The 13,487-nt window shown below is 43.5% G+C and overlaps 1 protein-coding gene across 1 annotated transcript; it reads left to right on the top strand.

Moving 5' to 3' along the window:
- Positions 1-248: 248 nt before the first annotated feature.
- LOC128358786 (genetic suppressor element 1-like) lies at positions 249-12,990 on the top strand. Its single transcript, XM_053319172.1, has 15 exons — positions 249-426; positions 1,979-2,178; positions 4,346-4,512; positions 4,615-4,818; positions 5,356-5,511; positions 6,437-6,732; positions 7,365-7,677; positions 7,789-8,396; positions 8,531-8,643; positions 8,732-9,011; positions 9,834-9,947; positions 10,054-10,434; positions 10,624-10,920; positions 11,062-11,165; positions 11,316-12,990. Exons 1-15 carry the CDS (start codon positions 249-251, stop codon positions 11,439-11,441), a joined length of 3,537 nt encoding a protein of 1,178 aa, XP_053175147.1. The 3' UTR covers positions 11,442-12,990.
- Positions 12,991-13,487: the final 497 nt, after the last annotated feature.

The following is a 13,487-nucleotide window of genomic DNA, read 5'->3' as shown; positions in this document are numbered from 1 at the left end:
ACGTCCATTCTCTTTAAGGGTGTGTGTGGGATGAGTTTCATTAATTCAAGATAAATAGATGTTGTAAAGCAGACACATTTTTCTTACAAAATTATTCAAAGCACAAAACTCTTTTTAAGAAGAGGTTGTAATCCAATTCCTCAAATACTCCTGTTAGCTGGATTGCCTGTGTTTTATTTAGAGATTAAATTTAATCTCTGGATATATCAAAGCTCATCACTTCTTTCCTTATGCTCTGCTCCTCAGGTATGAACCATGAGTCCAACAAATCGCCATCATTAGGAATGATCTCCACAGCAACTCGCACCACGGCCACTGTCAGTCCCCTCAGCCCACTAACCAATGGGAACGCAGTTACCCAATCTGCAAACTCTGGATTCGCTGCTGCCCTGCGTAAACTGGCCAAACAGGCCGAGGATCCCAGAGGTGAGTGGTGATCTAACCTTTTTAAAAAACGTATAAGTCCAGCAGCTCCAGGCCCTGGAGAGCCAACATGGTCCTGAACACACACACACACACACACACACACACACACACACGCTCCTGAATTGTACAACACCATTTTCACTTTGTCACCTCTAAACCTCTAGACTGTGCTTTAAAAACAAAATGAGAGGATTGTTTGTTTGTGTTTTAGGAAATATGCTTATTCACCTTCTACACTAATGAGATTTAATGTGTTAATTAGTGAGCTTTAGAGGTATGACTTTGTTACCCTTCAACAGCGCCAGGCTAGCTGTTTCCCTCTGTTTACAGTCTTTATGCTAAGCTAAGCTAACCAGCTGCTGTCTCCAGATTAATATTTACCATAAAGATATGACAGTGATATCAATCTTACCATCTAACTCTCTGTTGCAAAGCAAATCATTTCCCAAAATGTTGAACTGTCCCTTTAAGACGTGAATGTGGATTGATGATGGAAAATTGGACAGTGTATTGTAATGCAGTGCCAGTAACTGTGTAATGCAGATGATTTTACAGGCCAAAGTTGTTTTTTGTGGATAAATGTGCAACATTGTGTTTGCCTGGTAGCTCTTAGGTTGGGTGTGTGTGTGTGTGTGTGTTTGTGCGTGCGTGCCTGTGTGTGTGCTCACTAAAGTCATTGGTGTCCTAATGAAGGTGTTGGATAAGAGCTGACCTATCCTGACCTCTCCCTCTCTGTCTCTTCCTTTATCCGTTTCCATTCATCTCCTAATAATAAGAATCTAATTACAGCCAATTATAACAAGCTCTCTCTCCTCTTTCTCTCTCTCCATCTCCATCTCATTCTCTCTCTCTCATTCTCTCCCTGTAGCTCTTTTGCTACCTACACGAGCTTATGCTTGCCCACTTTCTCCCCATCTCATTATTTCCTCCTTCTTACCCTCTCTGAATGTGTTTGTGTTTTTCTGTGTTTGTGTGTGTGTGTGTGTGGGTGTGGGTGTGGGTGTGTGTGTGTGTGTGTGTGTACTGATTAATGAGTGTTACAGTAATAGAGTGACGGCAGAGTGAGTGTTATGGACATCCACACGCATACTTTCTCTTCATCACATTTAACACGTTCCCCTTCGCCGTGTTACACCCCAGCTTCTTTTTAACACCTTCATTTATCACATCCGTCTTTCATTCTCTCCACTTCAGATTTACGCCTTTTTTATCAACACGCACACACTCAAAATCATCACACACAATCTTTCATTTTGTGCCTTTTTCCCCTGATCTTTTCTACCTACTGTATCTTTTTACACTTCACTTTATTTATGTCATATTTCGCCAGAGTGCATTTCATCAAAATTATTGAATCACTGTTTACCTCTTCGTTGGCCAGCACACAGTCAAAAAAGTTATTTTTCCTATTCTTGTACCATCTGTATTATGTCACAGGGGGATTGTTTGATCCTAAAATCTTTTTAATCTGATCAGCCGCCTGATAGCTGCAGTTTGTTTTTGCCTTTCCCATTATCATTCACCCACTTCCTTCCTTCCTTCCTCTCTTCAGGTTCTGCCCTCAGCGGTGAGTCGTCTCCAGTCTCTTCCCCAGCCACCAGCCACAGCTCGCCAGTCACCACCCCTAAGCGGGGCTCATTAGGGCCCCTCCTGGGCCAGTCCAGGGGCCACGGTGTCCCCAGCACACCTCCAGTAGTCACAATTGCGCCCACCAAGACCAGCAACGGCCTGTGGAGGGCCGACGGACGACAGGTAAGACATATCGTGCCTGCTGGTGTTCCAGGCAGGCTTTGGAAAAGACATTTGCTTTTCTCTATCTGTGTATCGGTACTTTTTGTACCCCTGTCTTGCTGGGTTCTCCTTTCTTTCTTTCTTTCTTTCTTTCTTTCTTTCTTTCTTTCTTTCTTTCTTTCTTTCTTTCTATCTATCTATCTATCTATCTATCTATCTATCTATCTATCTATAACTCTACCGCTCACGCTCTCTCTTAGCACAGATGAGTCGTTTGTCTCTTTTTGCCTCCGTTCTCCATCCTGCTGCTGCTGCTGCTCCCTCCATTAAAGAAATAGTCTCAGTGCTTGTCAACATCAAACTGTCAAAACCAGCCATCTCTCCGTGCCCCACCTCCCTCCTTTTCTTTCTGTCTTGTCTCATTCTTTCATTTTCATGCTTTCACCCCTCTGCCTCACTCCCTCTTCCTCTCGCTAATCAGTCCATGTCTTTTTCTGCAACACATGAAGGGTCTGTAAAGAAACACTAGAGGCTGTAGAGACTGGCACCTATTGTGTTCAGCTTCCTGCAGTGTTTCTACGTGTGTATGTGCGTGTACTGTATGTGTGTGCATACGTGCGTGTGTGTGTGTGTACTTGACCCTTCACCACAAAAGGCTTAGGATGTGAAGAGGGACCTGTGTGTGTGTATGTGAGTCTGTGGATGTGTTTGCTTGTGGGTGTGTGAGTGAATTTAAGCTGGGGCGAGGAACCAGGCCCCTCACACAATGCAGGGGTTAGCCCCCACAGTAGCCACTTCCCCCAGGATCAGAGCTGCCTTTCTCCCCCTTCACAAAGACCACTCTGTGGCTCGGCCTGCCTGGGGCTCCCATTCAGACATTCAGAGAGAAAAAAGGAGGGAGGGAGGCAGGAAAATAGAGAATGGGATGTTAAGAAAGGAAGGGAGGCAAGTAAGAAAGAGCAGGAGAGTGACAGAGAGAGGAGAGAGGGCTCTAAAGCATTGCATAGACTCAATATTTGTCCTGACTCTATGCAGCTTGTCTTAGAACAGGGAAAGACAGAGCACCAGACAATATAAGCAAAAGACTGTTTGTGTGTGTATTGCTGCATCTATGGAGGCCATTGGCTGTCAATGGGGTCAGAGGTCAAGGAATGTGATGGCTGCTCTCCAGACCCTCCGTGTGTTGTCCCCTTCTAATTTTGAACCAGTGTAGATTGCCGAATGATAAAGAGACAGACGGTTCATCACTGGTTTGAATCTACTTTTCATGTGACACATTCAAAGCTATTCAAACATATTCAAACTGCAGATATTTCACTGCAAGTCAAGCATTGTACAAAACTAGGGTGGCAGATTGGGTGTTGCTGGAAGAGGTCATTTGTTTGTGGATTGTCTGTGGTTAGTCTGACCTGTAGCGCCGTCTGTTGCTGTAGCAACAATATTTGACACAATAGTGGAAATGTTAGTGTTTTTTTTTCTAATTGACATATTGTAGTCAAATGTTTCCTGGCTTCAGAAAAAGCTTCTTTATACTGGAAAATCAGTGCCCATTAACACCGTTTCTTCTGTGTTGTTTAGGTCCCAGTTTCAAAAGCAGTGTGTACGGAATTTTCACACTGTATTAAGATTTTTAAGATTTTCTACTGGCAGTTTTACTCAACCTTCATATATAAAAGCATGTGACATATAAAGCAAACTGCGCCAAACTGAGACCTAGGAAACTGTCACATGGTATGAGTCTTTGCCAACTGTGCCACCAGGATAATATTATATTTTCATATGCAACTCTGGGAAACTTCCTTTTTATAATTAGTTGGTTTTTTTCTATCACTGCTCTTGTCGTGGTGGTAAATTTTAGTATCGTAACATTGTGGCGACCAAATCCTAGGAGTGAGAAGCCCTTAGAAAGAAAGAGTGATTGATGGAGAGTGCAGTTGGCCAGATATCTATATAGGATCATCTTTCCACTTTGATCTTGACCTGTTATGACATATCAGACCCACTTTTCCACTCGACTGAGCCCCTGGGTGCAGCTCAGAGGTTTTATCCAGTCGTTCCTTCCAGTTTCCCTCTCCTCTTTTTCCTGAACTTTCTTCTGCTCAGTTTCAATCTAGTACACACTCAAACCCCATGCATCTATTTACTAATATCTCCTCTCACACTACCTGTCTGTCTGTGTCACACTTAGGTCGAGCCGGGCCTTCAGGGACTCAGCAGGGAGCGACTGGGTGCTGAGAACACTCAGCCACAGCAGGATAAGAGGACTCCCCCCATCCCTTCACCTCATCCCCTAGCTCACACCTTTGGCCTCACCCCCAGCTCCGTCATGCAAGACCCCCGAATACAGAGCCTCAGGTAAATACAGTAGACACTCATTATGTATTTGATTATAACCCTTTATTTGATTATAATCTTCTGTACTGTATATCATATGATTCATTGTGTTGTGTCCTGCAGTTTGCCGGGACAGATGCATCCTGTGGTGCCCTCGGGTGCTGTCCCAGAGGAGTACCTGAGAGCGCTCCGACCCTTTGCTGCCTCAGATGACCTAAGACTGACCTCTTTGCCCCTGAGTCTCGACCCTGCTGCTGCTGCCCATGCCGCTGCTGCCGCTGCTTACTACCACCCTGCCTACCTGCACCACCATCTGTCCTTACCCAGGTAACAGTACAACTTTAACCTGTTCAATCGTGTTGTGAAAGCACTGTGTAACAGGCACAAGAGACTGGGGTTTGTATATTTCACTCAATAGTAGTTGTTACATTTGGCCCCATCAGTGAAGGGCAGGTATAATATCACACACAGTATATATTACACATATATTATACATACAGTATATAAACAAATATTTTGTTTGGAGCTTTTCAGTCAGATCACAAACCAAAAAATACATCAAAACTTAACAAAACCCCTCCTAGAACAAAGAAAACACTTTGTTACTTTATGCTTATGTGTTAGCATGCAGCTTTTATCAATGATCAAATGATCCACACTTATTTGAGACAATCCTGTAACTATTCTTCTTCCCCCTCTAACTAATCTGCCTTCTCTTTTTAGATTTGTCTACCTCAATTACCCCACAACCTTTACAATACCATCGTTTATCCTTTCACCTTCACTGTCATGATGTTTCCCTTGTTCCTGACTTGACCCGTGCAAATAAAGTCTGACTCATTTACCTTTGTCGGTCTGTCATAGGATGGAGGAGTCTCTGTGTCTTTCTGCGCTGCGGTCACAGTTTTACTCAGTGCCTGCGGGGGGCGCCTTCCCTCCTCTCCACCCCTCTGCCCTACACTTGCACCTGCCTGGAGCCCACTACCCTGGAGAACTAAACCATACAGCACTAGCCGAAAGGTAACATAAACACACACTTTCATACATATACACTCTTTGCCTTTTTCTTTCTTACCCCCTCCCCCCTTCTCTCTCTCTCTCTCTTCCTCTCTGTACACCTCTCCTGTTTCTCTGTCTGCAGGGCTGTGTAATCTCTCTCTGCAGGGTAGGCACAGGTTGCTGAGTGTGTGATATTTTTAGCACACACCCCACAGTGCCTCCTATACACTCATCACACACACTGTCCTTCACACACACGCACACGCACACAAACACACACACACACACACACACACACACACACACACACACACAGTGCACACATATACACAGGCAAGCCAATGCATATGTAAAGTCCTCTACACATACATAAGGAAGTCATTCTTACTCCCTTTTTGTCATTTTCTGTTAGTGTTTGAGCTCTTTTCTCAGTTTCACAATACACACATCGTATCCCAGTGGCATAATGCACAGGGGTGGGGGTTTAAGTTTGTGTTTGAAATGAATGGTATTTATTATGTGGCTCTGTAATGCCTTTTGCATATCTTGTAGGTTTGTGTGCTATTGATTGCTGGTGAGTGTACTCTTGTGTGTGTGTGTGTGTGTGTGTGTGTGTGTGTGTGTGTATCCTTTTCCTGTGGATACCTATTAAGTGTTCATCTGCTCTTGCTCAGTCATGCTGTGTATGGATTATTTGCCTCATGGTAAGTGGAGTATGTGTGTGCGTATTTGTGTGTGTTTCTGAGTGTGTGTATGTTTCAGCCACAAATGTTTGTGTGAGGTTCACCAGTGTTTGGTTAATATCTGCCTCATGTTGGGTGTTGCATCTCTCACCTTCTCCCCCTGTGTGTGTGTGTGTGTGTGTGTGTGTGTGTGTATATATATATATGTGTGTGTGTGTGTGTGTGTGTGTGTGCGCGCGCATACTTGTCAACTTCCCCCACAGGCTACAGATGGAGAACGAGCTCCGCCAGCGAGAGAGAGAGCAAGAACGAGAGAAAGAAAGGGAGCGTGAGGCAGGCCTGGAAAGAGAGCGAGAGCGGGAACGGGAGAGAGAAAGGGAGGAGGAGAGAGAGAGAGAGCGGGAGAGAGAGCTGGACAGACAGAAGGAGAGGCAGAGGGAGAGACAGCAGCAGATGGTCAGAGCGGCAGAAAGCCACTACCTGGCTGAACTGCAGGCTCGGAGGGCACCACCGGAGGACAGGGCCAGGCCAGGGGAGAGGCTCACCCCTAGCAGACTGGGTACCTACACATGAACACACACATGCACTTGTACACGTGCACACACTCACAGAAATATATTGCTATTTCCAGAGGCTAAGAGAGAAACTCATGATTCCATTTAAATAGTTGTAATCCTCAGTAATTTGAGTTTTCAATAGCTGTAAAGCAGTGTAACTGTCCAACACTTTCACAGTCAGATATTTTGGCCAGATTGCCATGAAATCTGTTATGCATATTTAAGGCCCCCAAAGGACAATTACTTATGATTTGGTGACACCCTGACCTCTCCTCTAGTGCAAACACAAAGCCAAAAATCCAATCCAGTCTATCTAATAGACAGATTGGCATGTAAATTAGCACATTTTGATTTGTGTTCTATCCATGAGCTTTACACAAGCTCACTATACCTCATAATCAAATCTAAGTGAGACTGTTGTGTGCACAGTCATGTTTGTAAGTGATACACACTTTCTATTGATGTTGAATGGTGTCTAAATAAATCTGATGGATATCATGGAAAAGTCAAAAACCTTAAATGCATTGAAATATCCTGTGGAGACAATTGTACTCACATGTAATGTCATCAACGTAACACTTAACATACCACATTGACATTACACATTCAATGACACACTTCATTGTTTTTTCAGATAAACCCAAGGAGTCAGAGCACCCAGCTTTCCCAGCGCCTAAACCTCTGCCCCTGCAGCCTGGCCTTCACTCCTCCAGGGGCTCTATCCCGCACCCGGTGCCCAGCCTGGTGCCCTCTCACCTGGGGAAGCATCAAGCTGCAGCTCCAGGGGGGATCCATGGAGCTCTGGCAGCTGCCATGATGACTCAGAGGGCCAGCGAGGAGGCGTGGTTAACACGACAGCGAGGCCACGGACAGGAAAGGGATGGTCCCATGGAGATGAGTCTCAGGTCACCTGGGAAAGGGGTGGAGCTGAGGAGAGACAGCCACAGGTGAGAATGCCAAAGATATTAGCTTTAGGAAATTATTTGTACTTTTTCTGCATGTCACTTACTGAGTGTAGGTAAATCCTAAAATGATTTTGCTTCTCATTTCCTAAACAGAACCAATTCAATCCATCACAATCCAGGCAGCAAAGATGTGCCCCCCTGCCTTGGTGCTCCACCTCCTCTTATCTCCCCTAAAGGTCCCCATCACCCTCCTGCTCCCCCGACTACGCTGTGGAACCCGGCCTCCCTCGTTGACACCCCTGCAGATTCCCGTCGAAAACTAAACCCTGCTACGCTGCCAAGTCGGCCACCTCCAGGACTGACCAGAGCAGACAGACCCCATCTGACTTGGGGGGAGAGGATGGAAGAGGGAGGCAGGAGGAGAGCAGAAGGCCCAGAGAAGTACCCCTCACTGAGAGGAGCTAGTTTACAGGAGGCAGGCTTCTGGAACAAGGCTGAACAGGACAGGGCCACCCAGAGCCTCTATCACCACCATCACATGAGTAACCTCCACCAGAGACCGTATGTGCCTCTGTCTGTCCCTGGTAGCTGCACTGACATTGGGGGGAGAGGCCAGGCTGCCTCTCCGTCTCCAGTGAGGGAGCGAGAGAGTAAGGCGCCAGACAGCATGCTGGTGTATGACGAAGTTCTCCAGCAGCACCGTCGACTGTTCAGCAAGCTGGATCTGGAGGAGAAGAGGAGGAGGGAGGCCATAGAGGGAGGTGAGCAGTATGACGCAGAAGGATCAAGAAGGCAAAGATAGATAGATAGATAGATAGATAGATAGATAGATGCAGCATATATATAACACATTTTAATAATAAAAGGCAATTTCTTCTTTCTCTGCTCCTACCAGGTTATTACTATGACCAGAATGAGTCATATGATGAGAGTGACGAGGAGGAAGTGAAAGCCCATTTGAGGAGAGTCACAGAACAGCCTCCACTCAAACTGGACACATCCTCTGAGGTGCATGAACGCATTCATACATTATATATATGTAATTTGTTTCTTTTTTATTTTAATGATACTCACCTGTCCTAATATTTCTCCAAAGAAACTGGATTTTCTGCGCGTGTGTGGCCTCAGTACGCTGGCCCATCGCGATGAGCTTCTGGGGCAGAAGAGGAGGAAAAGGAGGAGGATGATGAGAGAGCGCAGCCCCTCTCCGCTGGCCGAGCGGGGCAAGAAAAAGGCGTCTTCACCTTTAACACCTACAACTCCCTTAACTACCCCATACACTGCAGAGCAGATGGACAGAACACCCGAACTGGATGAGAAAAAAGACTTCCTCCTTATGTTCAACCTCTCCCATGTCAGCCCACAGCAGAGAAGAGGTAATGACCTGTTTAGTGTCCAAACACATCCTACACATTACTCTGCTCTGTTCACAGCCGCTCTGGTGATTCCCTGCGGAAAAATACAACATTCCCTTTCTCTCAGTTTTGTTATTTACCAAGTCTGGAGGAGGGGAGAAAGAAAAATAAAAAATAAAATAAAGGTTATACTGTATGTTTACTCTCTCCAGCAAAGGATAGACATAAAACATGTATGACTTTCTTTTTAAAAGGCTTTAAAACAAATATATTTTAAGTTAAAAAAAGGAAAAAATAGTTCAAATTAAATGTTTTTATATATTTTATAATATACTTGTGCATGTACAGTATACTGTATGTGTTTTTCTTATATATGTTACTAATATGGCAATTTTGCTAATACTATGACCAGTTTCTTTAGCGATTACTTGTGTTGATAAAAAGTGTTTTTGTTTAACTGTTTATTGTTTATTACGTGGGAACACTGATGCAACAATCAGCAGCTCACTTGTGCTTTCTTTCAAATTTTCAGTTGCTTGAAGCATTTTCTGATATATTACAAGTGAACCTAGTTTACTGTAAACTGTGGCTATCAGCTTTTGGATGAATGGAGACATGAAATCTGGGTGGAAATCTGTTTAAACAGATCCACTCTTCTGAACTCTTCTATTCTCTTCCAAAAAAACTAAACTTAAACTAAAATTAAACTTTTGTGCATTGAACATTTTATCAGATCCATTTACTGACCTTTTTCCATTAGTTCCTGGTGCCAATCACTTCTTTAAATCCGCCACTTTTCAAGGATGAATGACAGGTGTTCTCATTCTGTCTTTTTCTTTCTAGATAAGGAGAGGACAGAAGAGCTGCTGAGGGCTATTCAGAAGAAGACTGTGACGCTGGACACACTCAGATATAATTCTTTACCTCCATGTAGCAGTCCTCCGGCTCCCTCACCTGGTGAGAAAGGCACAGAAGCATACTGTATAGGTACAGACATACATTACATGTTGAAAACAGCAAAAACACTCTTTTTTCCTAAGGAACTGTGCATATTTCTTTGTAGGTGATTCCTCGTCGGCCCCTCTGCCGTGTCAATCAAACGGACATCTTTACCCGGACTCTCCCAGCCCTTCCCCTCCATACTTACACAAACCTAAGTATCCTCTCCACAATGACATGTTCAAGCCATCCATGGACTCCCAGGTGGCCCGCATCCCTCCACCCTTGGCTCCCCATCATGATAAGGGTGGATTCACGGAATCTCAGCCAAACAGGAAGATCCAAGGCCTCCAGAATGGCGTTGGTGTTTCTCCTCAGAAAAAGGAGCCCACCCCTGTGCAGAATGGACGCAATCGGCCCTGTGAGAGATTCACACCTGAGGCCTTTGCTCAGCACTTCCACCAGGCCGTGCTGCAGTCCACACACAACACACTGCAGAACAAAGGTTGGCCACTCATTCCCATATGTTTTGACCATTACACTTGATTTCGAATTGTACAATGTCCACGTTCTGCCATCTAGTGGTGTGTGTGTGTACATGCTAGCTGTTGAAGTGTCTATTGCCTCCTTACGAGATGCTGAAAATGGCTGAAAAAACTGAAGTTTTCTTTTTGTCTCATTCTTTTCATCTAAGGAGTCTCAAATTGTGTCCCGGAGGCCGGCATGAAGGTTGACCACTCTCTGCCTCAAAACATCTCAACATCAAGTTTGAATCACAACTTCCCCCATCAGCATACACACATCAACGGCCATCACTTCCATTTCCCCCTAGCCAGCCGGGACCATCCGGCACCACGGGAGAACTTGTCTGATGATAAGGATGAAGACGAGTCTGAGGAGGAGGATGAGGAGGAGGAAGAGGTGGAAGAGGCTCCAAGGAAGTGGCAGGGTATCGAAACAATTTTTGAGGCCTACCAGGAGTACGTGGATGGTGAGTCAATGTCAAGCCAATGTTATCCATAAACCCCATGTTTATCTCATGAGGTTTAAAGGTTACAGAGAATGACATTTTCTGGAATCACAGAAATAAAATAATGAAAAAACATAATTTTTGGGATCTCTCTGTGTACAGATTGGACCATAGAGCGGCAGGTTCTTCACAGTCAGTGTAAAAGACTTGAAGCACACAACTACAACCTGACCAGAACTGCAGAGCAGCTCTCTCTCACTATGGGGGTAAGTGCCTCAGACCATATCTGCATGTCTGTCTCTTTATTTGTTGCAGATTTATATACTGTAATCTTTTCATGTCAGGGTTCCTACATTATCTGTCAAATAAAAATGTGGATTTTGTAATGCTAATTGTGTCTGTCCTTCATTTGTCAGGAGCTAGTGAGTCAGAGGCAGAAAGTGAGAGAGGAGCGAGAGAGACTGCAGGCCCAGCTCGAGCACTTCAGGAGGTGTTTGACACTACCGAACATTCACTGGGGCAGGGGGCACACGCCCAGGTGACCTCTGATTCTCTCTGATGGATACACCTCTGACAGCAAAGGAACAATAATGAGACAAGACAGACTGCAGCCAGACCACTCCGCACTTAAAGCACTTGAAGGAGCCAAATCCTTGTCTTGTTACCTTGCTGGTCAATCAATTATGCTACCTGACTGCTTCCAGAGTCAGTTGATTATCTACCATGTTTGCCATGGTAACCGTAATCCATGGTGACCATGTAATCCGGGCATTCCCACTCTCTCTCATTCTGCCCATAGATTGTAACACTGTGTAGGTGAAACAGCATCTTTGTCAGAGTAATGCTGACCATTCCTGCTAATCCCTTTATTTGGCTTTAAGGACTTTCCACCATTTAACTCACGTCATATCAATTTTCTCATAAACTGTATTGATCCACACTAACAAGATCTATCATTTGGCACAAATCTGTAGCCTCTCTGGACAGAAATGAGAAGAGATCAGGCGTGCCATGGTCACTTGGTTGATACTCAGAGAAGGAAAATTGAGTCAAGGAATCAAAGCACACCTCAGGCCTTAAACTTGATAGGATGCACTTGAAATGGAATTTGAGGGAATACTTGACCGTCCTCTGTGTGGTATAATGTTGTAGTGTCTACTGAGTACTGTATCTGACAAATGAAACAGTTTGTGTGTGACAGGGGATAAGGAATATCTAAAAGATATTATATATAATGGCAAATGGTATCAACAAAGGTTTTTCAGTTTTAATACATTTTCCATCGGTAATGTCAGTTGTGATAGATGAAGAATTTTGTACGTTTTAACCATTTTGTGTGGGAAGCCATATGTTTTGTTTGAATTGCTGCTGGTCAGAATAAAAATATTTAGAAAATGAAGGATGTTAGGACAGTATTTGAAAACTGTTATGTGATGTCAAAATGTTGACAGAGAATGGACAAAGGTTAACTGAAGATAGAAGACAACATGGCAAATGCCTTTGTCTCACAACATGATGAAGCCGTTATCACCATTGTAAAATGGTTTATCACATACCATCAATTCCTCCACATGCCTATAAATGTTAATAAAACTTGAAGAGAATAAAAGTTGTGATTTTTAAGGCCTTTTGCAAAAATCTACATATGTTGTTAGATAATTGGCATCACTTGAGTGAGACTTAAAAGTTTCTTATGGCATATTTTTTTAGAAAAACTGTTTTCACTGCTTGTGTTAAAGAAACAAAAAAGCCAAAATTATTCAATTCTGTCTCCAAATAATGATGAAACTAACAATATTGTTTCACTTGATACTCTTAGAGTACGTGGAACAATTCTCTACTTGTTTTGTGGGTGACGTAAACATCAGAATGACATCATCTCTTGGTGGATAACAATCAACTTCACCTTCTCTGGTCTTTTGATGAGATTTATTTTTGTTCATGCTAGATAAAACAATGTAACAAATTCATAATTCAGCTTCTTTTGTTCTGAATATTAAAATCCCCTGTCTACAAGCTCAAGCTGCAGTAGCAAATATCCCCAAATCACCTGTGTCACCTGTTCAGTTTTCTCTACAAACTTGCTGTGAAATCCTACATATTTGTTTCAATCAGTTGTTATGTAATGTATTATTTGGGCTGTAAAATTGCGATGAATTATTTATTAACATATATTGCTGTACATTCTGATGGAAATTTACATTAAAATATTTGAAAAATGTCTTATTGGTTATTGTCTTGTACCTGGGGGAGAGAGGGCATCTTTGCTCATGATAAATATTTAACAGTGGTCTATGTTGGCTTTTACTTTGGTTGCGATAAGCTGCAACTTGAATGTGTGCAGCCAGGCTCATGAATATTTACAACTGAGTCTTCTGATGACTTGCTTGTGAATAATTACTGAACATTTTCTCTCATCCTGAACCTTTCTGTGTTCAGGCTGAAGTAAGTTGTTTTGAATACACAGAGGTAGTGAATGAAAATTTAAGAAACTCCTATTGTGTCAGACCATCTCAAAGCAATAGAGATATCTTGCTTCTGTTAAGCACTTCGTCTGTATAAATGATGCAATTTTCAATGTAATTGTT

Source organism: Scomber japonicus, chromosome 5, assembly GCF_027409825.1.
Source record: "Scomber japonicus isolate fScoJap1 chromosome 5, fScoJap1.pri, whole genome shotgun sequence".
Lineage (NCBI taxonomy): Eukaryota > Metazoa > Chordata > Actinopteri > Scombriformes > Scombridae > Scomber > Scomber japonicus.
Note: the sequence above shows the minus strand (reverse complement) of the source record. Positions and strands in the feature narration are given on the sequence as shown.

What these genes read in the sequence shown, in the direction of transcription:
- LOC128358786 (XM_053319172.1), top strand. Translation starts at nt 249, where the DNA reads ATGAACCATGAGTCCAACAAATCGCCATCATTAGGAATGATCTCCACA. An exon ending in GGAGGGCCGACGGACGACAG is followed by an intron (nt 2,179 to 4,345) that starts GTAAGACATATC and finishes TGTCACACTTAG; the next exon opens with GTCGAGCCGGGCCTTCAGGG. An exon ending in CTGAGGAGAGACAGCCACAG is followed by an intron (nt 7,678 to 7,788) that starts GTGAGAATGCCA and finishes TTTCCTAAACAG; the next exon opens with AACCAATTCAATCCATCACA.